A 26,952-nucleotide genomic window follows, 5' to 3' on the forward strand; every position below is an offset into this window, starting at 1 on the left:
GGAAGGGTCCAAACTGGTCATCAGGGAGAATGAGAGGGTCTAAGGTGGAGCCATGCTCCTGGCTCCAAGGAAGAGATATGCATAACAGGGAAATCTCCTGGAGCCCTGCTGGGGAGCAAGCAATGTAATGATCTGGGATCTGGGGATGCCAAGGCCCAGGAACCTTGGGAGCTCTAGCAAGTTTGGGGAATTTTGTCAGTGTTGCTGTCAGATTTGCTGCCAATCCATTTGGTGTCTTTGTGAAGAACAGAAAAAAGTTTCCTTCTCACTTCCCCCCTCCCCCGGCGGACTCATCTCTGCTCTAAGATACACAAATTATGAACTGGAGCATGGGCTAGATTTCAGCTCCCACTTGCCCCAGTGGCCAGTGCCCTTTTTCAGTACACAGAGGCCCTGGATGGACTGAGACTTTTCTTCTCACTGAAAGCTAATCTTGTGCCCATACACATGAAATGACTTGGAGAGGCAAGATACTATTAAGCAGAAAGACTGTAAGGATTGTATTTGTAGATAAAAGTTGTTTTAAGGGATGTAAACTAATAGAGAGAGAGAGATAATAGAGGATATTATCTACTATCTAGTTTATTAGACTTGATCTCTCCAACTTCTAAAAATGGGAATAGCACATCCCTAGTGTCTCTCCTATCCTGTTCCTATGGAAATAGTTGCATGCTTGTGCAACCACAAGTCAGTTAATTAGGCCCTCTGTGTATCAGTTTCTTTATCCTGGAGTTGTGGCAAGGATTTAAAATGTTGATACAGGTAAAGCTGAGAACTGGGTAAGCCGTTTAGGTTTCATTCAGTAAATGTTAGCTATTTTTATTATTTGCATCATTCAATGTTAATGAGAATGTTAAAATTGGAGGGGGCTATAGAGGCCATCTGGGAGATATTCATGCAGAAAATGGTTTTCAAGTTAGGCCTTAGAAAATGGGTATGAATAACAGGTAGAGAAAATAAGGGGAAGACATTCCAGGTATTGTGAATAAAGATGGAAAGGTATAGGCAACATTTAAGTGTGGTGAGCAGATCTATGGAGCAGAAACTGAAAGAAATGTGTGGCAGAGGACAGGAAAATAAGCCTGAAAGCTAAACTGAGGGCACATGATTAAGGAGTGCAGAATTCACTTTTCTCTCTCTGATCAGCAATGGAAATCAAGAAAGATTTAAGTTGCAACCCTTTGCGATCTGGCTCCCACTGTGTGGAATCTCTTCTCAAAGGTCTTCTAATGCAGTGCTTCAAAAACTTGAAAGTGCAAACCGGTGACCTGGGGAATCTTCCTAACATGCAGATTCTGCTATGATAGGTCTGGAGTAAGCTCAGCCTGAGAGCCTACTGCAGGTACTAGCACGGTCCTCCCCGCTATTCATTAGTGGACCACACTTTGAGTACCAAGTGTCTAATCTAATGGCCTCTTCTCAGTCTCATTCTTGCCCCCCCTGCAGTGTTAGGCCTTGCTAATCTTCCTGAAGCTCTCTCATCATCAGCTTCTGTTCACTCACCTAAATTTTATGCTATTGCTTGAAGCTGAGAACGCAGACTAGAAGTCTGCTCTGTAAAACTCCAGTACATATTGACTTGTCTTGAGCTCAGCTTTCATCATATAAAATAAAGTTGCTGTTAGTAACAATATCTATATATAATAGCTACAGCAGCAAGTTCCAGGCCAGTCTTTAAATGTGTATGTTCCAACCATCAGTGCATCAATCAATTTGGTCTTTTAAATTCAAACATTACAAACCATCTTTCAACAAAAGATACATATGTCATTATAAAAGCTACCTATTGCCCATCTCATGATGTGTTTAGCTCCTTTGGAAAATAATCTCCACATAGACCACAAAGGTAAGACTTGACCACAGTTTGACCTGAGTCTTGACAGAATGCCCTGTGATTTCTTCTATCCTAAGGGAAGATAAGCAGCCTGGTGAGGACCTAAGAGGCTGTTTACCCCATTATCTTGTGGAAGGCTGTCACAAGGCCATTTCTGATCCATCTCCCTAGTTTCAGTTCAGCACAAGACTTTCCACCTCACTCTCACTTAGGGGAAAGCTACAGACTTCAGTGTAAGTCTACAGAACTGCTAGGCTGAGGTTCTGAGGTGGATCCTCAACAAAAGTGACCCACCAATCACACCATCTATCACCTGATCTCTTCAGTGTTGTCTGTGGAACAAGGGATACAGGGAACTGACACCATAATGACTTGCTTTTGCTGTCTGTGTAAGTAACTGTCTAAATCCATTTAGGCATGTTTACTCCTCATTGGGCAAATCTATGGAAGTGTGGCAAGCCATCCTGACAGCTACAGAAATACTACTTGTGACTCTATTATTGGCCACCACCCAGCTGCCTTGGAAATACTCAACTATTTGGCAAAGAGAAGAAGTAAGAAATGGCAAGAGATTACTTCCTGAGTTCCCCTCAGTGTTCTACCTCCTGATTCCAGTCAGTTCCAGGAATGCATCTCAGACCTTGAATTCCATGAGATACCCTAGTATTTCTCCAGTAAACCTCTCTAGCTTTTTTTTTAACCCTTAAGAAAGCCAGAATGTATTTTTAACCTTTACCATCAAAAGATCATACAAGACATACACAAAGAGCTTTTGAATTTGATGACAATATCAGTAATCAGAGCTCCAGTCCTAGAGATTTGAATGTACTTTCTGATTTTTTTAAATTTCTACCTCTTTTGTATATTAAGTTATTTTTGGCCCTTGGCCTATTATATGTAACATGATTAGCCTGCTTTTATTAAAGTCCAGTAAAGTTTTATGAAAATGTTATTGGCCAAGTGGAAAAAAACATGACTCTTTTTCACTATGATGAAAGTATAAATTACTCTCATCATTTATCAATAATTCCATAGTAATAAATATATAAGTCAATATGCTATGATTAATTTATCTTATAAATGTACTAATTTTCACTCATATTAGTTACAATTGTAAGAATATGATGGAACAACACATTATATTTATGCCAAATATTCATCATCCAACAAAACAGGATTCAAGTTTGATTTAATTTTAACACCTCTTGAGTTTAGCTGTGTCTAACAAGTATGATCACCTATATAAGCCAATATACAAATGCTTATGCATCACTAGTGGTAGGTTAGGATGTTCATCAATTAGCCTCACTTCCCTGTTGGGCCAGCTGAATTTTCTTTAATCAGGGTCATGGACTCTAAATCAAGCAAGCCAGGGACAGCTGGCAGAGTCTTGCACATTGTGGAATTTGACCAAAATAGTGAATAAATTGGTGCAAATTCATCATCACTAGTAGGAAACAATTTAAAAAAAGTAGAAAGTAGGGCCACTGACATCATAACAATGGATGGACATAGCACAATTACATAGAAGAAATGAATACCTGATTGCCATATTCATGAAATGTCATCTTCAGGAAACTGTACAGGTTGCAAGAGACACATCTGGCTACCTGTGGTACCCCCCTGAGATGCAAGGAGTTTCTGACATGATGATAGCCAGTCATAATTAACATGTTAACAGTCCTTCATAAAAAGTCCAAGTTTATTTGAAAATAAAGTAAAATTTACTGGTCAAAGTTAAACATTAGCCATCCAGTCATTATCTTAATATGATTTATTAGAGTTACCACAATATAATTTATTAAGAGACTATTTACATTTGTAAACATGTTTTATGGTGGTGAGTGAATTATAGTAATTATTTTATATATTTATAATAAAAATGCATCACAGTATGTAAGATTAGATTTTCAATCAACTCATAATTTATAGTTTAAAGTGTCTTTAAAATACGTTCACGTAACATAATCTCATGGTTTAGTAACTTCCTATAGCCACACTTAGTAATTATTTCCACGGTTAGTTACAACAGAATTCTTCCCACAGCATAGCTCTCCATAAAGTAATGTGAGCCCATTATATCAGAGGTGTCTAAATGTGTTAAGGTGTTCCTTTCACCGTAATATGCTTATTTAAGGCACGAATAGCTCCAAGCAAGCACAGGATGAGTAGGAAAACCTGTGGAATCCTGAGGTACATACTCCAAGGACGGCCGGGGGTGGGGGGGTTCTACAGTCTACAAGATATGAGCTAGCTGGGAGAAAAAAAGAGGCTACAGTTGCTAGCAAAACTAAATCTGACAGAAATTGGATCATTTCAAGTAAAACAGCGAGGCCAAAAGGCCTCCTCAGAGGCGCAGGCCTTGGGGCTGCCTACCTTGCTTTCCAGGCTAGAGCACAGAAGGCGGGAACCCGAGAGCGGCCGGCGCGGGCGCCGCGGGGACTTGACCCGGGACACCCGGCGCCCGCCGCCCGCTCCCGGCCTCCTTTGCTCGCGCGCTCTGTGGGCTCGGGCTCCGCGCGGGGAGCGCGGAATGTGGAGGAAGGAGGTAAAACTTCGGTTGGGAGACTTGTCTGAGAAACGTTTTGGGGCACGCGAAGGGAAAAGTGACTAGCCCCCGGCGGGGCGGGGCGGCCTTACCAGCGGAACCACCGGCCAGGATCTGCCGAGAAGCTTCGTTCGCGAAGCCGACAGCGGGCTTGGCCGACATCTTCGACACCCGAGCACCACGGAGTGGGCTGAGAGGAGTGGGCGAGCTCGCGGGCCTGAGTGCCAGTCTGTAGAGCCTTAACTGGGCGAGAGAGCCGGGGCTGCCTGTGGGCCGAGTGGCTCCCTGTGGGGCGGCAATTCGGCGACTGCTCGCAGGCGGCGGGAGGTTTGGGCAACAGACGCGCCGCGTGAACGCCGGCGGGTCGGGACCTGCTTGTCGCGCTCCTTTGGGGGCTCCCTCTCGCCCCCGCCTGGTTCCCTGGGCTCCAGGAGGGTCCCTGGAAGAGAAAAGACTCGCGGGTGGGGTTGGATTGGTCGACCGCAGGCGGACGGTTTGGTCTCCTAGATTGGCGCCTATCGGGAACCTTCTGCAGAGTTTGGCAAGCTGGACGCTCTGCCTCTGATAATGCAAGTTAAAAGTGACCCTGGCCTCGAACTCCAGCAGTACGGCTGGGGCGGCCCTTGCCCTCTGGAAAGCCAGAGCACAGTCCAGCTCTAAAGAAGAGACAGGTGAATAAACTCCTTGGAGTTCTCCTGCAATTGTGGGCTGTAGCAACTAAGTAAAAACAAATCCACTTTACAGTTATCTTACAGTTGAGCTAATGTAGTCTAAGAAATGGTTTTGGCTGAAGGGAATTTATCGAATACCTCATCTACTTGGGATTTATTTACTGAATGACCAAAAAAAAGAAAAAGAAGGCCTTATTAGAAATAAATCTCTTCTGTACCCCTGGTCAGTGGTTCACAAAGTATGAACTTAGAATCCAGAGGTATCAGCCTAATGGGTGAGTTTGTAGGAAAAGAAAATTCATGGTCCAGCCCTAACCTACTGAATCAGAATCTCTAGAATAGGGCTCAGAAACCTGTGTTTTAATACATTCTCCAGTGATTGTTATGAATGTTAAAGTTTGTGAACCACTGACCTAAATAATCAAGGAACATTAATGAATTACTGGTATATTCTCTCTGTAAAATGTTTAATTGTTCACACTAGCCCTTTAGGATAGTTGACAAAACAAAAATACTACTTATACCATCTTTAAACCACAAATTGCAAATGCTGTGTAGAAGAGACGCAAATTTCTGAAATTTTAGAAAAATACCTGTCACATCCTTAGCAGGCAAGAAATGATAGGAGTAAAAGGGAGAATGAGAGGCTTTGGAACCCTTATTGCCATATTATTTATTAAACATGGTATCTAAAACTAAATATATTATTTGAACCATATAAAATTGCCATTTTTGAAGTTCAAAAACCATTGAATATCAGTGACATATAATATCAATGAAAACAATAATCAATAATAAGACTAGAAAAGAGTTTTATTTGAGCCAAACTGAGGACTAGCCCAGATGTCAGCTTCCCAGATTACTCTGAGAGGCTGCTCCAGAGAAGCAGAGTTTTCAGCACAGTTTTATGTCTTGTCAGAACAAAGAAGCATTAACAAGTCCTTTTACATTTCCTCAGAGTTTTAAAACAGAACAGGCTGGCATGTACACAGCGAGTCAGTATGGCCTTGGTACCGGGGAAGGGAGTCCTATCATCGTGAAAGGAGTTACCAGCATTGGAGTCCCAGGAAGAGAGGCATTTAATCTTTATTTTTAACATGGACATTCTTTACTTCTGGCTGGTGTGCTCTTTTCTTTAATAATTAAAGTAGATGTACAATGTATGTTTGATAGGCCACAAACAGGCTATCTTAGTTAGCATAAAATTCTAGTTAACTCATGTATAAGCCAGAATGACTCCTCTGTAGCTTAAGATGTGAACATTTCTTTTGTTAGTAATAATGTTCAGCTTAATATGTATGGTTACCAATTCAATGTACCAAAGACAATAGTTGTTTTTAAACTTTATTCTTAGTTCTTAGCCTGAGCTATTTAAAAGCTGGTAGTAATGATATCTGACTGGCAGAAATATTTAAAGTGAGGAATTGGAGAGACTTGCTACTTACGTGATCATAAACACAAAAACAAAGTTTTTCACATTTGATTAAAATTACTAAGTTTGAATGTTTACCAAGAAATAGTTTTCAGAAACTTTTGCTATTTAGAGTAAAAGCTTTCAGGCAATGTTTCAACCTTTTGCTAATTAAATATGAGGTCTTGAGTGCAATATAGAATCACTTATTCATTCAACAAATATTAAGAACCTATTATACACTAAAAAACTAAAATCAGAGTTTCAGAGCTCATAGAAAATATTTCCCTCATTTTCTGCTGAGGAAACTAAGCTTCCCAAAGTCACACCATAAGTTAATGGTATAGCTAGTATTCAATCCAGGATTTTCTCTTTTAATAGCCATGGGGTTGTAGATTTAAATATTAACCACAGGCCAAACTACATTCTGTCACACAGAAACCTAAAATAATTAAATGTCCCCCCAAGTTAATTTAATTTACTCATATATTAAGTAAAGAATTTTTTAAAGTTAAAGAAATGTGTTATATTATTAAATACTATTAAACTCCAAGGCGTACACTGAACCAGATTCTACATTCGTTCATTGAGAGTTTAATAAGTGTCAGCACTATGTGCTGGCAGTGTTAACAATTAAACTCCCTCCTGGAGCATATAATCTAATGGAGGAGATTGTACCATGTTGCAACGTAAGTAAATTTTTGCCTTCCCTAGATTATTTCAGGAAATACAATAATACTCACAGGTCAAGATTTAAAGACAGCCTTTTGACATCATCCATTATTTCATGAATATCTTAATCTCTGAATATTTAACCTGAAGAAGTGGGTGCAAGTTTGTGGTCTCCCTAAGAACTCATTCTCTCAGGATCCCTACTGACTCAGTCAGAAGACTCTCCCAGGCATCTTTCCAAATACCCTGTTAGAAAATTGCTACCCCTCTTTAACCTCTCTGGACTAGGACATATTTCTTTGAGTAAAAAAAAGCAAGGCTTGATATTACATGTAATCTAGCCTTATACCTCTAGTTTAGTTGAGGAGATAGGGCCTAGTTTTAAGAATACTCTGGAGCTTTGAAGTCAGCCAGTGTCAGTCTACGGTCAACAAGTATCCACTGTGCTAAGAGCTGTGATAATGGGACATAACTCTTATCTACAGCCAAATTTGCCCATGGCCAGTGTTGGAATGCTAGGAGGTTTAGCACTGGGAAATTTTATTTGACCTACTATTTTAAATTCTGTATACATAATGCATCACTTTGCCGTTTCTACTATTATTTTATATAATGCTGTAATGTCCTGCCTGATATTAGAGCAAAACTGCTAAGGTATCAAGCTTATATTTTTAAAGTACTGATTTATGTAGCTGATCTTGGTTGAAAATTACATAATTATTGATTTATCAGTTTGCAAAATGACTAGAAACTTAATCTTTGGGAAACTTAAAATACTGAATTTAAGAATCTGACAATTTCTTCAGTGTCTTTTTGGAATAAAGTTTTTGTATTGGGCCATTGGATCAGCTGTTCAAGACCAAAATAATAGTGGCTTAAACAAGATTGAAATTTATTTCGCCCTCATGTAATAACACAATTGTAAACCACAAATAAAGCTCTGGCCAGCAGAGAGGAAGAAAGGTAAGAAGGGTAAAGAAAGCCCTGGAAATTACGTGAATCTCATTGGTTAGAACCCCTTGGCCACAGGGCTATACCTAGGCCCAAGGGAGGTTAGGAAAGGCAGCATTTTGCTGGGTGACAATGTGTCCAGAAAATATATATACACCATTATGGAAAAAAGGGAAAAACATATTCGGGAACAACCAGAAGTGTCAACCGCAGTTTGGGAAAACATTTAGGAACAAAAAGCTATACTTTAAAATGACAGTATTTGTTCGTTTTGAACGATTTTGTGTTCCTCAAGTCTAAAGTTTATCTTCATCAGTTTCTAACTAGAAAATGCAACATAATCCCATAGTACTTGATGTACTATGAGTGGAGCCACATTTTAAAATACCATTCCCTGAAAGATACATAGCCATTGTAGGCTAGAGACTCTTTTCTTTAGATGTTAGAACACTGTATACATACAGACAGGCAAAGGCAGAAGTTGGCATACATGGAGCCCCTCCATGGAATAAGGTGGGAAGTTGGGAAAGGTGGTCGATGGACACCAAATTAAAAACTCTTGACCAATAGAAGAGACTATAACTCTTGAACTATTGAAGAGATCTATTATTCTAGAACATTCTTAGGCAGAAGTATTAGAAGTATTAACGAAATGCTGTTTTCAAGTGAAAGATTCTTATGTGCTTTAAAATTCTGTGGGTCTGAGTGTCAGCTCTAAGTTCTCAGTGGCTTATAACTTACAAATACCAAGTTATCATGTTATTATTTAGGTAAGATCTTAGGTTCCAATGTATTAACATAGCATTCGTAAGTTCCAAGGGACTCTAACTGCACAGTATGAAGAAAATAATTACTTGGAAAACATTTTTCAATATATTATTGTGATATGATAAGAACAACACTTACAGGTCATTTATATCACAGAGTTCTCTTATTTGAGACTTGGCTGTGAATTTAGGAGTTAAGACTTCCAAGCTGTCAACATGCAGAAATCCATGCACTTTCCTCCTGGGAGCTTCCCAGGCCTTCGCTTAGAACTAATTTTAGACCCAATTCTAAAAAGTTTGGTAGGGCGGATATCTAATATCTTGGTTCACAACAGATTAGAAAAAAAAAATTAAGAGAATAGGGGAGATTCTAGAAAAGTGAAGAGCAATCTGCAACCTTCAGGTCATATTCAGCCTGCCTAGCAAATGGTAATAATTACAAGATTCACGTAATGCTTGCTTATGCAAGGCACTAGGCTAAGCATTTTGTAACCCATTATCTTATTCACAGTATACCTGTGACAGAGATACTCTTATTTTCATTTTACAAATGAGAAAATTCTGGGACAGAGGTTAAGTAAATTTTGCCTGAAGTCACACTGAGTATTTGAGTTATTATTTGAACCTAAGTATATATAATTTAGGAGGCCTCTTTCTGAATCACTACCTATACTGTTTTTATGGTCTAATTTTTATGTCAGCTACAGAAAAGAATCAAGACATAAAATTATTCACAGTAAATAGCTTGTGGCATCTTTGACTTCCATAAATGATTGATAAGCTGGATCAGGAACTTTATATACCTGAAGTTAGAAAAGTACTAACTTCAGTGCCATAAATTTTATTATGTGTACATGGTGTGAATTTTCTGTCTGCCAAGTCAGGGTTTCTCAACAACAGCACCACTGACATTATGGGCCAGATAATTCTTTGTTATGGGAGGCTGTCCTGTGCAATGCAGGATATTTAGCAGCATCCCTAGACTTTACCCACTAGCTTCTGGTAGCAACTCCCTCTCCAATTGTGACAACCAAAAATGTCTCCAGACATAGCCAGATGTCCCCTGTAGGGCAAAAATAGCCTCAGTTGAGAATCACTGGCTTAAGTAAAAGAGCTAATATAGTAGTGAAGCCTATTTTAACTTTCTAGAATCATGGAATGACAGACCTGGAAGAGACTTTAATCAATCTCTTCTTTGACAGTTCAGAAGGGTAAAGAGACTGGGGGCCTCAGCAACTTAGGGGAAGAGTTGGATGGAAAAGCCAGATATTTCCTGGCTTCAGAACTGATAATCTTGGCATTAATGTCTGGGACATCTCCCAAAAACTGAACTGAAGATTGTGGTTACAGTAGCCAGAGTGACCCTTTTAAAGCATATTTCAGGTACTGCTCACCTGTTCTAAGCCACCTAGTGGTCTCCTGTCATCCTGAGAATAGAATCCAATGTCCTAGCCATAGCCCAATTTGGCTTAGGGCTATCTCCCCACACTAATTTCCTAACCCTTCTCTCTTTCACCCTGCTCTGTCATACTGATTTTTTTTTTTTTTTGGCATTCCTCTGAACATTCCCAAGTGTGCTCCCATCTTTGCATTTGCTTTTCCCTGTGCCAGGAAAGTTCTTTTCCTAGACATTCTCATGACTTGCTTCTTCACATCTTTCAGCCACCAGCACAAATATTACTTTAACAGGCAGGGTTTACCTGTCTAAAACTGCACTTCTCTTCAATCTGTTCACTCTTCAGCTAGCCTGATTTATTTTTCTTCACTATAGTTTTCAACACCTAGATATATTCTGTACTTACTTGTTTCTTCTTAGTCTTTCCTTCCTTTTGAATGTAAAGTCCATGCAAAAGTTTCTGAAATACTGCCTGGCATATGGTAGGCACTTACTAATATTCAGTGAATGAAATGACAGCCACCCCAGAAGAACACCTCCTACCCTTTAAGTAATCACACCTCACTAACCCTTTTACCAGCCTTTGGCAACCACTGATATACTTTCTGTCTCTATGGGGTTGCCTATTCTGAGTATTTTATATAAAATAAATCATACAATATGTCTGACATGTTTCATGTAGCATCATTTTAGAACCATTGTTAATTCTTTAAATGTTTTGTATAATTCACCAGTGAAGCCATCTGTTCTTGGACTTGTTTTTATTGACATGTTTTAAATTCCTGATTCAGTCTCTTTACTTGTTATAGGTCTGTTGAGATTTTCTATTCTAGAGTAAGTTTTGGTAATGTGTTTATTTTGAGGAATGTGTCCATTTCATCTAAAAAGTGATTTATGCATCTATATTACAATACTATAGGATTCTGCATTTGTCTATACATAGAGGACTTTCTCCAATCAATCCAGCTAGAGATTCTGGAGACCTTTTATGCCTTATCTGGAGATATGACCACTTTGGGCTTGCACATGTAACCCAATAATTGAAGAAGCTTACCAATTTCTACTGAGGATCTCTCTCTGGCATCTGCCTGCAATACTGTGGCTTCTGTGGTGCAGTAGTAAGCTGTGGTGCTGGACTTCCACCTAGCTTCTATCTGTAGTATTCTGGAATTAGGTGCACACTGACTACTTTTTTCTCAACAGCCCCCAAACTGGCCACCCATTCCTATCAGCACTTAGACTCAGGCAAGAAAGAAACCAGTCTCTCAGGCACCCCCTTGAAAATTCAGACCACTGGATATATGTCCTACTCCTTTCTCTCCTCAGTGAGAAGACGGGGGTTGAGGGTTTCCTCCCAATCATGTATACTCGGGGTGGGTCACTTGTAAGTAAGTGCCACAAATTTTCCTACTGGTCATTGATGCAGTTGGTTTCACATTCACCTTGGCTATGGGAACCATGTAATTGGTTTCTGGATTTCTCACAAAGGCAATTGATCCATGTATTATTGTTAAGTTTGTGTCTCCATGAGAGAAGGAGGGTCTGGGGTTGCCTATTTTGCCATCTTAATGTCACTCCTGATATAACTCTTTTAAAATGAATTTGTATTTGTTTTATGATATAGATTATGGTCTGTCTTGGAGTATTCTATGCAGATCTGAAAAGAATGTGTATCCTACTGTTAATAGGTGTTCTATAAATATCAATTAGGTAAGTTAGTTGATAGTGTTATGGTTGATAGTGTTGTTCAAGTCTTATATACTCTTACTTTGCTTTTTATATTAATTATAGAGAGATGAATTTGAAATCTGACTATAATTTTATATTAATTGTGGATTTTTCTCTGCAGTACTAACATTTCCTTTATGTATTTTGAAGTTCTGTATTAGGTGAATAAGGGAATGGTGGAGAACAGAGAAATAGACACATCAGGAGAAGATTAAGCTCAGAACTGCAGATTAAAACAAGATACCCTTTACAATAAAAATCAATCCATCTCTACCTATCATCTTGTAGTTTCTGTTTCTCTAGAGAATCCTGACTAATATACATGACATTCTCAGCTACTTGTGTGCACAGTTTTTATTCATTACTTTATTTCCAAAAGTGATTGGAGAGCCTGGCACATTGTGGGAAGCCAATGATACTTGTGGATTTGAGAGTACTCACAGTCTGACATTCTTTTGCTCTTTGTAATGAAAAAGAGGTTCACTGTCTTTACCTTCTCTTCCTTATCCAACTTATAGTAGGGATAAGGGCATAGATAATTAGCTTGAGAAGAGAAAAAAAGCTCTAATTGGTCTCTTACATTTCTTGTAGACTGGCAAATGTTAGCAAGATAGAGAATGAAGAAAGTACATGTGAGTGATGGTGGTGAAAGGGGAGCTGGGAAAAAATTAGCTATCGTGGTCTGAAAAGTTCAGGAAAAGAACATTACAGAGTTACTTCGGATAAGTTGGAAGAAGGATTTAGAAGAAAAGGCATATTTGAACTCATTGAATAAAAAAGAAAAACAGGTTACTTAAAAAAATGGATTTTTTTCTTTACCCTGGAGACTTCAAGCACCCAGAAAATGAGCTTTAAAAAAAGAGGGTTAATGTACCTTTACCCAAAGAAAAATAGTACAGTCACCTTCCCTAAATTTAACCTATGAATTCATTACTTGGTTTGAATTTTTTCAGTGTTGTGGTCACTATCCTCTCCCCCACTTATTTCTTGTTATTCATTAGCTAGGCAAAGCAACTTTCCTTCCTTTCTTTTACATAAAATTTGAGTTGGCCCAAACCTTTTCACAAGTCTTTTTTCCTGATTAAAGTGCCCTTCCCATCTACTCTAACAAACTATACCACTCCTCCTTTTGTCTATTGTATTTTTATGGTACTTGTTGTCCATAAATATCTGATTCGGACCCTGACTGAAGTAAAGTAAAGAAAACTGCATTTGAAAGCTGAATCTATTAAAACAAAACATACAAAGAAAAAAAAAATACCTCTTCAGAGCACTGTCCATTCATTACAATAACCAAGAGTTTGTAAACATTATAAATTTTTTGTTCCAACTTTATAACCAATTTTTTCATGTCTTTTTTTTTTCAGTCCTTTTTTTTACATCTACTAAAGTTTAAGTTCCTTTCATTAACTTTACCCACTAACTTGGGAACCTGTCAACACTTCCTATTATGCCTACTCTTTGGGGATGTGTAAAAAACATCATTATTATCGCTTATTGTCCAAAACCCAGAAAAGTACCTGGCACATAGTATATGCTCAATAAATATTTGGTGTCTGAAGGAGTTAACGTAACATTTATAAAAGCACTACTGATCTGTGGTACAAGAAAACCATACTTGAATTACTATCAGCTATACTACTTACTTGTTTCAACAGGGAGGTATTGAGGACTTAATCCTGAAAGGTTCAACAAAATCCATATATTAAACGTTAAGTAACCGTGTCTCTTAAGTATTTAAGTCAACAGGTCACCACCCCCAAATTTTAGTCTAGGAGCTAGGCATTGCTTTTTGCTCCCCCAACTGGAGTCCAACAACAGCCTTTTTCATTCAACCATGACTTGCCAACACGACCCTCTTCTCTTCCTGGCGTCCCATCTCACCTCTAAACCACACACAAAATAGGAAGCCAAATTCTGCCTGCTCTTGTGGACACTCGACAACGCTCAAATTGGGGCGCTTTTAAGGACGCGGTTTTCCTCCTCTAAGTAGATTAAGTTTTGTCCAGAGAATACTTTGCTTCCGCAGAATGCGCCCGTCGCCTCAGATCCGACAACCGTAGCGCCCGAAGGAGCAGGTACAGAAGAAGACTACTCAAACCTCCTTCTCCCTTCTCCGAACTCCAGCGAAGACTTTCCAAGCCCCTCCATTGCCCAGAGGCTCCGCCCCGCGGCCCGGTGGTGTGGCACGCGCATGCCCCGTGGCGCCGCCTGCCCCTGCCTGGCGCCGGCCCCGCCTCCGTTCCCCGTGGGCCCCCGCGCCGCGTGCGGCTGGCTCCCTCCCCCGTCGCGCCGCGCCAGGTCGTTCGGCGGCGCGCGTACCTCTTCGCGCAGAGGAGCCCCCGACAGGGAGCCTCCGAGCGAGCGGCGATTGGCTGACGTGGTGGCTGCGCATCGGGCCTGAGAAACTCTGGGCGAGCGCGCAGAGTCGGCTCCCGGGGCGGTGCGGGGCGCATCTGAGGTAAACCCGGAGGGTGGGAGGTTTGGGCGACCGGAGAAAAGGACGGGTGGGTTTAGACCAGCCCTGGGATTTCCGGCCGCAGCCTCCCTGAAGAAGGAGAAGGGGCCACGCAGAAACTGCACCCAGTGAATGTCTGCCCCGTGTGGCCGGGAGTGATGGGGCTCACGCGAAGGTCAGCGTCGTGGGGTCCTCAGGTCTTCCCCATGGGCATGATTTCGGCATCTTCGCCTGTTTCCTATTACAAGAGTTCAGCAGCTGAGCATTTACTCAAGTGTGTAGGTTTTTGCTTGCTTGCTTTTCTCTTAAGAGGCAGCGAGTTAGGTTTGGGTCTTGGCTCAACCTATGATTGACTCTGTGCCCTTAATAGTCACTCTTTCGTTTTATATTTCAGTTCTCACACTTGTAAGTTTCGGCAAAGAATGCATGCTTCTTTAGGCACGTTGAGCCATGCTGTAAGAGTTTTTTTGGTTCACAATGTCTCTGGGCCCAAATTTCTGTAACTGAAGGTGACACCACCCAACAGTATTTGTGAAATACTTTAAGCTCCATGGATGGGAGGAACTGGATAAACACAAAATAACAGCATTATTAGACGAGCTGTCGTAGAAAGAAGAAACTTTCCACAAGCACAGGCTTTTTGAAAAGCTCCTGTGAACATTTTATGCAGGTTAAATCAGAGTGGTAGTTGACAAAGGTAAGCCAACACAAAGGGCCAAACAAAACTCCATTTTAAGGAGGTTCTCCCCACCCCTTCCCCGGATAATTTTGACAATAACAAGTTATTGGCTTTTTAAAGTTTGTCCTTGGGATCTAGTGTGGAACTAACCTAAAATGACGGTACGTAAACATTTGGGTATCCTGTGCAATAGTATACCAAGAAAATTAAAACAAAGCTGACCTCTATGTAAGTTAAAAGGAATTAAGATACCTCATTGGTGAGGGAAGTATGATAGAGTGCATGAAACGTTAAGTGTACAGCTCATTGAATTTTCACAAAGTGTGCATATCCAAGTATCTGGTAGTTAGATCAAGAAAGAGCATCACTTGCATGCTAGAAGCCCTACTTTGTGTCTCTTTTCCAAAGGAAGCAATTATCTTCGTTTCTGATCATCAGTAAATTTACATATTGACTTTATATAAATGGAGTCATACAATGTGTAGTCCTTGGTGTCTCACTTTTGCTCAATATTATATGTATGAAATTTATACAAGTTATGCAACAGTAGTTTATTCTTAACGCTATACAGTATTCTGTCTAGTTTTTGGCTATTACCAGTAGGGCTACTGTGAACATTTTTGTAAGTATTTTGATGAACATGTGTGTACATTTCTGTTGGATGTATACGTACTGGTGAAATGGCTATATTATAGAATATGCAGATAAGTATTTCTGGTAGACACTACCAAAAAGTTTTTCAAATTTATTGTGTCAGTTAACACTCCTGTTAGCAGTGTTTGAGAGTTCTGGCTTCTCCAGATGCTTGCAACATTTAGTACTGTCCTTTTCATTTTAGCCATATTGGTGGGTAGTGATATCACCTTGGGGTTTTTCCCTAATTTCCCTAATGACTAATGATATTTAACACCTTTTCTTATGTCTTTTGGCCATTGGCAGGGGTCATCAAATTTTCTTTAAGGACAGGATAGTTAATATAGGCAGTCTTTGCTTTGTAGAGTTTCGGTTAAAGCAGTATTGTGCAAAGGTAGGGCTGCTGGTATGTTAGGCTTTGCAGGCCATATACAATCTCTTCTGTAATTTCTTCCTTCCTTCCTTTGTTTCTTTCTTTTTCTTTCTACCTTTTTTCTTTTGCCTCCCTGCTTGCATGCTTCCTGCTTGCCTTCCCTCTTTTCCTCTTTCTTTAATTTTCTTTTCTCTCCTTGCTTCCTTCCAATTTGTTAACCACTGGTTATGCTGAAAAATGACTGTTCATAAATGACTGCTCAATATTCTGCTTATTGATGGTGGTGATATCATTAGATGGGGCTATAATGGAAAAGTATAAATACATAATGTATTAAGTAGTGTGTGTTGTACTGTTTTGGTGTTAAACTTCAAATCTCTAAGCATACTTTCTTTGCCTTTTGCCAGTTTTACCTCAAGACTAATTAGAGACCTGTCTGAGGCTTATCTAAATTGTTCTTACTGCTGCTCCTCCTTTCTCCTGTCCCTTCAAAGCTAAGGAACAGAAGAGGAGTAAGAAGTGAGAAAAGAAGGGAAACACAGTTCTTTGTTGATTTGCATAAAAGCCTAGAAAAGAGATAAATATGTGGCCATTTTTGGACACTGAGTAAAAGAGTGTAAAAAAGCATAAACTACTTTTTTAAATACTTTGAGAAGGATATTGTCTTTTGAGCTGTTCCATCTTGGGATGGCTTGATTGAAATTTATTTCTACCTGTTTGAGTATACTCATAATATAGGCGGAAATAGCCAATGGCTTGGGCCATGAAACTCAACTGTGGCACCCCTGCCTGGATTGGTGGTCCTCTCTTCCTTAAATACCCCTTTGAACTGTCCAGTTCATCTTCTCTTATTTTTGGCCCTCTGCCTTTCATCGGTACCAAAAGTATCACACACACACATTAAAAAGCAAAACAAAACTCTTGAAAGTACCAAAAGCTTTCTTTAAATACTATTTTAGCCTTTTAACATTTTTAGCTCTTTTTTCTAGGTTGTTTATAGAAGTGAATTTAGATATATAATTAGATATCTGCTAATACTAATGAGAGGCTCTGGGCAGTCTCTATCAGTGTGATCTTTTTCTTTGATATGGATAATCTTGCTTGCTTTTTATGCAAACACAGATTTAAGATAAACCTCTAGGCCCCGGCTTCCACCACCAACCTACTGGTGTCCATAAGCCTTTCTTATATAGAAATTCTGGATCCAGTTATACATTTATATGTGTGTATGTATGTGTATACATATTTAGATTAATACAGATACCTTTCAACACAACAGTTGTACACACATGAAATGTTTTCACTGCAATATTTTCACCAGAGTTGGAGTTACTACAAATAGTTGTGGCTGGTAAAGGGTATGTGCTGGTGGACAGGATTCTCTGACAAGTGAAAACTGTTCCCTGTCCTGCCCTGATAACGGAGCAAATAAGGTATTTATGTAGTAGAAATATGTGATTGTACTAGACCCTGATTGATGCTTCTGCATTCATAAGGATTTCTCTGCCAGTCTAGCTGTTGTCATTTGCTTCCTAGAGTACCTAGGACATTGCCTTCATTGCATGCATTGCCATTGTTGACCTCGGATTGTCCATTTGCCAGGATTCCAATGGGAACAAACCTTGCCCTTTCTGGTTGCAGTTTCTGTTTTTAGATACTTCATTTAGGTTACATCTGATCTTGTTTACTTTGTTTAAGTTGACTATTCTTTGCTATGACCTGTTATCTGTTGCTTTTATACTTCCCTTCCAACAAATCTTATTACTTGATCTATTATCTGTTGCTTGTATACTTTCCTTCCAGTAATCTTATTACTAGTGTGTCTGGATACCTGGGACTGGGGATGGGCAGAGGATAGCTCACTTCCATCTCACATGCCACCTACAGAGATAGCTTTAGGGTATATTGCACAATATTAAGATACATTGCACAACATGAACCAATTCTTTCTGCTCTTGTTAGTACTGTATTACTGTATTATTATTCTCCCTTTTTGAATTTATTGGATTTTGAGACTTACAAAGAGAGGATAGACTTGTTTTAGAGCATTAATTGCAAAAGGAATATGTTACAGTGCAAAGAGCACTGGGCATAAGAGAAGAATAGCTGTGGCTTACTACCAGTCTGTGTTAACCCTTCCTGCAACTCTCCTCTCTTTTGTAAAATGAGGCATTTTGACTGAGTATCTCTAATCCTTGGTAATCCTTTCCAAAAGACATGATAGAGAAGCACAGGGTTTAGAATTTAAGGTCATGTAGGCTTCCCTCTCAGTTTTTTTCAGTGGAAGATTATATTTTGAGAGATTATATTTAGGCACATAGTGACTAGACTCCAGTTCTCCTCACTTTGTATTCCAGTTGCTTTTTCATTATGCTGCTTATGATAGGCAGCCTTCTGAGATAACCCTGGTAATCAGTCTTATGTAATACTTTCCCTTTAAGGGTAAACTAGACCTAGAGGCTCACTTCTAATAGAATATGGTGAAAGTGGTGGGATATCACTTCTGAGATTAGATTATAAAGCCTATTACTTCCTTTTTGCTGTCACTCTCTTACTTGCTCACTGCGATGAAGCCAGCTGCCATATTGAGTTGACCTATAGAAAGCCTCACCCATCAAGGAATTGAGGGGGACCTTTGACCAATGGCTCATGCAGAACTGAGGTTCTCAGTCTGATAACCTCCAAGGAACTGAATTCTGCCAACAATCCCTGAATGAAGTTAAAAGATCTCATCCCAGTTAAGCCTTGAGATGACTGTAGCCCAGACTGACACTGTAACTGCAACCTTGTGAGAGACTCTAAACTGAGGAACTAAGCAACATCCAATTCCTCAGAAACTGCGATGACAAATGTGCATTGTTTTAAGCTGCTGAGCTTTGGAGTGATTTGTTAGGTAGCAATAACTAACTAATAAACTGCTCTTATTAATTTCAGAAATTTTTTAGTGAAAGAAATAGTTCTTCCTGAAGTTTTTGTGAACATAGCTTCAGTCTGTTTTTATCATCTTAAACCTATTTGAGGATACAATTTTTACTTTTTGCATAGTCAAATACTAACCACTTAACTGTTCCGTTTGTTTTATCTCAAAACTGGCAATATAAAGAGGTGATGACTCTGAAAGTTGATTTGGTTTGGGGTTTTATTAAATTGGATAATCATGGGGCGAATGTACCATAGAACTGCTTTTGGCAGTTTGGCATGAGCACCTCTGATTCAGATATTGTCTATATTGAAGTGTCTTTAATTTAGATTTGATACTGTTTGGGATGTAGATAGCCAGGTAGTCTGCTCTTATTTATCTCCAGTTTTGCATTAGGGTGATGTGAGTATGTATAAATATTATTTTGAGAATTGCCTTTAGTATCCCTGGATTTATAAGTTTCAGAAACTACTAGAGTACAACAGGGATACTTTTACTGGCACCCTTGATCTTGAATCTTGTTTTGCTTCCTCTTGGAGCATACCAGTTTTCCATCTTCATAGTTTTATCTTCAGGGTTTTGCTGCTGTGGAACACGTTTTTAAAAACAAATTAGTGAGTGAGTGTATAAATAAATAATATAGATCAGTTAACTTTTTAAAATCTTTATTGTGAAATTTAGTACATGTAAAAAATATACATGGATAGTTCAATGAATAAATAAAAAGTTAACACACATGTAACTACCATCAAATATTTTGAATTGAATAATCATTGAAATGTGCTTTGTCCCTCCTACACTGTTGGTGGGAATGCAGTTTGGTGCAGCCATTGTGGAAAACAGTATGGAGCTTCCTCAAAAGACTAAATATAAACTTATCATATGACCCAGGAATCCCACTCCTGGGCATATATGCAGAGGGAACCTTAATTTAAAAAGATGCCCAATGTTCATAGCAGCACTATTTACAATAGCAAATACATGGAAACAACCTAAATGTCCATCGACAGATGACTAGATAAAGAACTTGTGGTATATTTATACCATGGAATACTACTCAGCCATAAAAAAGATAAAATAATGCCATTTGCAGCAACATGAATGGCCCTGGAGAATGTCACTCTAAGTGAAGTAAGCCAGAAAGAGAAAGAAAAATACCATATGATATCACTCATATGTGGAACCTAAAAAAAAAAAGGGACAAATGAAATGTGTTTTGTATATTTTTTGAATGCTTTGTGAGTATGACTGTATATATGTGATGTAAATTTTGCAGTTGATGCAGTTATATGTGTCTATTATGTGAAGTTTGTTAATACTGTTGTTAAAAATCTTTCTTACTGATTTGTGTGTCTGTATGTATGTGTGTGTGTGTGTGTGTGTGTGTGTGTGTGTGTGTCTTTTAATTATCAGTTGCTGACAGTTTACTTCATGTTAAATCTCTCTGTGTAATTTTGGATCCTATTTCTCCCTAGTAGTTCTGTCAATTTTTGATTAATTTGTTTTGAGGTCATGTTATTAGAAGCATACAACTTTATAATTAGTCTGTCTTCTTATGAATTGAACCTTTGTTCCATGAAGTGTACATTTTTATCTCTCATGCTTTTTGTTTTAAAGTCTAATCTAATTTTTTAAAAACTATTTTGAAATAATTTTATACATCCTAAAGTTGCAAAAATGGTAGAGAGTTCCTGTAAACCCTTCACTCTGCTTCTAATATTAATACAATGCATAATCATAGTACAGTTTTCAAAATCAAGAAATTAATATTGTTACAATTCACTAAATTATATACTTTATTGCTAGTTTTTCCATTAATGTTCCTTTCCTGCTCTAGGACGCAATCCAGATCCCATATTATAGTTGTCATGTTTCCTGAGTTTCTCCCATCTGTGACCTCTTTCTGATTTTGGTGTAGCTATATCAGCCTTCTTTTGGCTAATGTTTACATGAATTGGATTTTTAAAAATCCACTGGGACATCTTTTCTTACTGGAACACTTGGTAGTTGGATCATTTCATCCATTCATATTTTTATTATTCCATTTTTTACCCTCTGTTATTATGAAAATTATATATGCTTTGCAGTTCTTTTACTGGCTATTTGTAGAGACTATCACATTCTGAAATATATCCTTTCAGACATTTATTTCTTTATGCATTTCCTTACGTGTATTTATGTATCTAAACACGTGGTTTTGGTTTGTTGCTTTTAGTTTTCTTATAACAATGGTCATGCTTTATTTTACAACTACCCCATTTCACTTAATAGTGTTTTATACATCTATGTCAATATACGTGTGTTTATAGTATATAGTATATACATACATAGTGTTTATAGAATGTATGCACCATAGGTTTTTTTGTCCAGATATTTAGCTGAAAGACATTTATGTTGTTTCTAATTTTCTAATATTATAAACAGCACTACAGTTCATGTTCTTGAATGTATGTTTGCATTGCACCCTTTGCTAGAATATGGAATTCTAGAAGTAGAATTGTGGAATCAGAGTTTGCACATTTAAACCCTTATTTGACATCGTGGGATGTTCTTGTAATTTTCTATGGTGTAGTTTTTATAAAAACACAGTATGCCATTATAAACTCTTTCAAGTAAAATAAATAAAAAGATGACAGAAAAACATTGCCCCAAATTCTATCACCCCCAACAAAAACGACCTTCATTAAAACTAGGTGTACAGGATTCCATGTTTCTGTTCTGAAGAGTGTTCGATTTAAAAAATAAAAAAGCCTAGCCGTGGGCACATGTTTATGAAATTTCACAGCACCAAGAATGAAAAAAAAATCCTAAAGGTTTCCAGAGAGGAAACCTAAAAACAAAAAAGAATTGAATATGTCAGCTTCAGTTTTCTTAACCAACAGCAAAGTAAAAGAGTTAGAATGAAGATGTTTTCAGACCTGAAAAGCCTCAGAACCTGTGCTCTAGCAAAATAAAGAAGTGAAGGAAAGACCTGGAATGTAGGAAATAGTAAATGCAACCTAGGAGAACGATGAAATGATGTCCCAGAATGGGTATCTGTGTAGCAGGCCTAGAGAACAGATGGTCCAGATTTGAGAGAAGCCTCCTCAAGAAGGAGGTGTCCAAGAATGAAAGAAGACTTAAGAGATCTTATATCCTTCAGGGCTGGAGTTTTCTCTGTTGGAAAGTTTTTGAAACTATGAATTCAGTTTCTTTAATAGATGCAAGACTATTCTGGTTATCTATTCTTACTGAGTTAGCTTTGGTAATTGTATCTTTCAAGGAATTTGTCATATTTGTAGGTGTGAAGTAGTTTGTAATAGTCCCTTTTTATCTATGGGATTTTTTATTAACATATAGTCGATTTACAGTGTTGTGTGAATTTCTGGTGTACAGCATAGTGATTAATTTTTACATATATATATTCCTTTTCATATTCTTTTTCATTATAGGCCATTACAAGGTATTGAATGTAGTTCCCTGTGCTATACAGTAGGACCTCATTGTTTATATATTTCATATATAGTAGTTAATATCTGCAAATCCTGAAGTCCCAATTAATCCCTCCCCCTGCAACCATAAGTTTGTTTTCTACATCTGTGAGTTTGTGTTTTGTAAATAAGAATACTACTTAGCTATAAAAAATGAATAAAATAATGCCATTTGGAGTAACAGAAAGAAAAATACCACATAATATCACTTATATTTGGAATCCAAAAAAAAAAGAAAAGAAAAAGGACACATATGGGATTGTTTTAATATCCTCCTCCTCTTCCTGATATTGGCAATATATGTCATCTTTATTTTTATCTTGATCAATCTAGCAAGAGGGTTATCAATTTCATGGTTTTTTTCAAAGAACCAGCTTTTGGTTTCATTGATTTTTCTGTGTTGATTTTACATTTTCAGTTTCATTGATTTTTGTCTTTTCCATCCTTCTGCTTACTTTGAGTTTAACTTTCTCTTAATTTTGCATTTTCTAAAAGATGGAAGCTTAGATATGACTGAGAGGCCTTCTTCCCTTTTTTAATACATATGTTTAGTACTGTAAATTCCCTCTAAGCACTGATTCTAGCTCCATCCCACAAATTTTGATACACTTCCATTTTTATATAGTTAGAAATATTTTTAAATTTCCCTTTACTCTTCCTTTTTAAACCATATGTTATTTAGGAGTGTTTGGAAATTTTTGAAGTATCTTTCGGTTAATGATTTCTAGTTAATTTCTGTTGTGGTAAGATAACATTTGTATGATTTCAGTTTTTATTCAGAATGTATTGAGTTTGTTTGTTTGTTTGTTTTTTAGTGGACCAGGATAGAGTCTTTTTTGGCACATGTGCCATGTGCACTTGAAAAGATGGTGTATTCTTTGCTGGGTGGAGTTGTCTATAAATGTCAAATAGGTCAGGTTGGTTGACAGTACTGAGTCCTGTATATCTTTGCCAATTTTCTAGTACATGGTTACTGAAGAGAGGTGTGGTGAGGTTTCCAGCTATGATTATGGATTTGTTGTCCCTTTCATCAGTTTTCACCTTGTGTATTTTGACATTCTTTTGTGAAGTGCTTACATATATAGGATTGTTTATGTCTTATTAGTGATTTAAGCCTTTTAATGCCCTTAGTCTTGGTGATATTTCTTGTTTTACTTTGTTTAATGTTAACATAGCCCCTCTGCTTTCTTTTAATTAGTATTTGCTTGCTTTTTTCCCCTGTGCTCTATTATCCTAAATAATATATAGTTAGGAAAGGGTAATTTGTAGGATATTTTCATTTGTATTGATGGGGTTCAGAACATGCTACCCCAAAATATGGTACCTTGACACGTTGACTATTTTAAAGCTGAAGGATTTTGAGAAATAGCAGGTGCAGGAAGGACTCTCTGACCTCCCCTTTCTTCACCTAAGCAGATCATAAGACCCTCATGTGAGAGGTGCCTTCCCTCTACCTGGAGGAGAGGAACATCTTTATCTCTGAAGATGGAGGATACCAAGAGGAATCTGAACGAACAGGCCTTGCTAAGTTTTCCCCATTTTACTACTCTTGGCTCATATCCTTTTGTTCTGTAATGTTTTTATCCATGACTCTCCGCTGTTCATAGTATAAAACAGTATAAAAATGCCCAAGCCTGTTTCATCGGGTCTTCATTTCTTTGTGAAGGTTCCCTTGTCACATAAAACTTACATTAAATAAATTTGTCTGTTTTTCTCTTGTTGATCTGTCTTTGTCAGTTTAATATTCAGGTCCAGCTAGGGATCTTAAGAGGATCAGTGAAAAGTTTTTTCACCCCTACATGTGCATTTTGTTATTTATCTATTTATTTTAAATGTTTTGATTTTAGAAAGTAATGTCTTACCAAGTATGAACTAAGATCATGTAATTTTATGTTAAGGTACAAGAATATAAGTGTTCACATAGAAAAAATTTTGCATTATTGCTCTACTTCTTAGGTGGAATTTGAATGGTAATTTCTTATAGATATTATTTGCATTTGGGGGTTGAAATATTGTTTTGCATTAAGTCTCAACCGCATACATACAACCTAAAAAATTGTTAACCATTTAAATTTCTTTAAATGGTGTATTTTCTGAAGCATGACAGACCTCCTCTTTAAGCCGCCTGTCTTGGAACTAATTAGTAGTTTAATACTTTTATTATCTTTTAAATTTAATGTAAATTGGAGCTATTTCCTTAATTTATGTCTAACAGCTTGTTAACAGCATGGGAGCTGAAGATATTGTGTGATACAGCTTACAGTATCCCAAAGTAGAACATTTTATTCAGTGGCATGAGCTGGCACAGTAGGCAGGATTATTCTGATTCATTTGGGTAGATGAATTGTAATTTGGGAAGTTCATATACAAAAACTCACTGAGTTTCTTTGTGATTCTGTACTGGTTAAGACACTCAGCTTAGGATTTCAGTGACTTGATTTCTATTGTCTTTATTTCATGCAGGTGATTTTCATCTTATTTTAAATTAAAATCTTATGCATCTTTAAAACGCCTATATTTTTTGTTAGCCATTTTAGAATTAAAATCTCATTTAAATATTCTGTCACATGATTACTAACTGGTTCTGGAAGCTTTTAGTCTGTATGCAAGTATACCTTAAAAATTAGAGAAATTAACAACAACAACGACAAAACAAACAGCCCAATCCAAAAATGGGCAGAAGACCTAAACAAGCAGTTCTCCAGTGAAGACATACAAATGGCCAATAGGCATGTGAAAAAATGCTCAATATTGATAATTATCAGAGAAATGCAAATCAGAACTGCAATGACATATCACCTCACACTGGTCAGAATGGCCATTAAATAGTCCACAAACGATAAATGCTGGAGAGGGTGTGGAGAAAAGGGAACCCTCCTATGCTATTGGTGGGAATATAGTTTAGTGCAGCCATTATGGAAAACAGTATGGAGATTCCTCAGAAAACTAAAAATAGACTAACCATATGATGCAGCAATCTCACTCATGGGCATATATCCAGTGGGAACTCTAATTCAAAAGATACATGAGTCCCAGTATTCATAGCAGCATTGTTTACAGTATCCAAGACAAGGAAACAACCTAAATGTCCATCAACAAATGAATGGATAAAGATGTGGTATATTTATACAATTGAATACTACTCAGCCATAAAAAAGAATAAAATAATGCTGTTTGCAGCAATGCAGTGGACCTGATCATCATTCTAAGTGAAGTAAGCCAGAAAGAGAAAGAAAAATACCATATGATATCACTCATATGTGGAATCTAAAAAAAAAAAAAAAAAAAGACACAAACTTATTTACCAAACAGAAACAGACTCACTGACCTAGAGAACAAACTTAAGGTTAACCGGGGGTAAAGGGGGTGGGAAGGGATAAATTGGGAGTTCGAAATTTACAGATACTAACTACTATATATAAAATAGATATAGCACAGGGAAATATATTCAAGATCTTGTAGTACTTTGTGGTGAAAAAGAGTATGAAAATGAATATATATATATATATTCATATATGACTGAAAAATTGTGCTGTACACCAGAAATTGACGCAATATTGTAAACTGACTATAACTCAGTAAAAAAAATAAATAAAACAAGTTTATACTGTATAGCACAGGGAACTATATTCAATATCTTGTTGTAACCTATAGTGAAAAAGAATATGAAAATGAATGTATGTATGTATTTGTATGACTGAAACATTACACCAGAAATTTACACAACATTATAAACTGACTATACTTCAATTAAAAAACAACAAGAGAAATTAATTATTTTCTTCACTAAGGTTTTTTGGAATCATTTTCTTCCAAAATTTGTTCTTGATTTTAGGAATTACTTTATGAAAAACAAAAGATTGTGTTATTTGCCTATTAGTGGAGAAGAATTTAGACTACTCTTTAACATTGCCACATTTAGTATTAATGAGTTTTTTTTAACTGTCACAAAGATGTTTCCTCTAGTGGTATTCATAACAGAAAACTATGATACTGCCATCCAATGGAATATTAAACAACTGTTGAAGTGATTGGAAGAAAAATACTTAATATTATTGTGGAAAACATCAAGTATGTGTAGACATTGATTGGACATGTATAAATATGTAAAACAAAAATGACAAAACTCACTAGGGTTTTTAAAGTATTTTATATTTGGTGGTGAATGTAAGGGATGATTTCTTTTTCCTTCTTCCTTCCTACTTTTGTTTCTGTGGATTCTGGATTATTTTCTATAGGATAGGGTCATTTGGGCAGTGCCTAGAATTTCTGTCTCTAATATTTTTTTTGATCAGTGATTCCTACCAAATTGAGAATTCAGCATCATTTGACATTAACATTGGATCGGCTTTGACTTCTGTGCTTATATAGTTGAGTGTATTTATTTTAAGGATATAATGATTTTTAAGCCCTTTGAAATCTTCCAGATGAATTGTCAAAA

The 26,952-nt window shown here is 37.5% G+C and overlaps 2 protein-coding genes across 4 annotated transcripts in view; one reads left to right on the forward strand and one right to left on the reverse strand.

Moving 5' to 3' along the window:
* Window positions 1–4,972, reverse strand: part of SLC25A21 (solute carrier family 25 member 21) — a 411,303-nt gene extending 406,331 nt beyond the window's left edge. The window contains exon 1 of the mRNA XM_031453618.2: window positions 4,475–4,972. Coding sequence (XP_031309478.2) covers window positions 4,475–4,544 — 70 coding nt within the window. The 5' untranslated portion in view covers window positions 4,545–4,972. The remainder of the gene's footprint in view (window positions 1–4,474) is intronic.
* A 9,312-nt stretch (window positions 4,973–14,284) lies between these two features.
* Window positions 14,285–26,952, forward strand: part of MIPOL1 (mirror-image polydactyly 1) — a 251,386-nt gene continuing 238,718 nt past the window's right edge. For 2 of the 3 annotated variants that reach the window (XM_031453612.2, XM_031453615.2), the window contains exon 1: window positions 14,285–14,439. The gene's annotated coding sequence lies outside the window, so the exon portion shown is untranslated. Of the gene's footprint in view, window positions 14,440–14,463; window positions 14,612–26,952 lie in introns of those variants that run through there. The other variant, XM_031453613.2, reaches the window with a different exon arrangement.

This window comes from Camelus dromedarius, chromosome 5 (genome assembly GCF_036321535.1).
Source record: "Camelus dromedarius isolate mCamDro1 chromosome 5, mCamDro1.pat, whole genome shotgun sequence".
NCBI lineage: Eukaryota > Metazoa > Chordata > Mammalia > Artiodactyla > Camelidae > Camelus > Camelus dromedarius.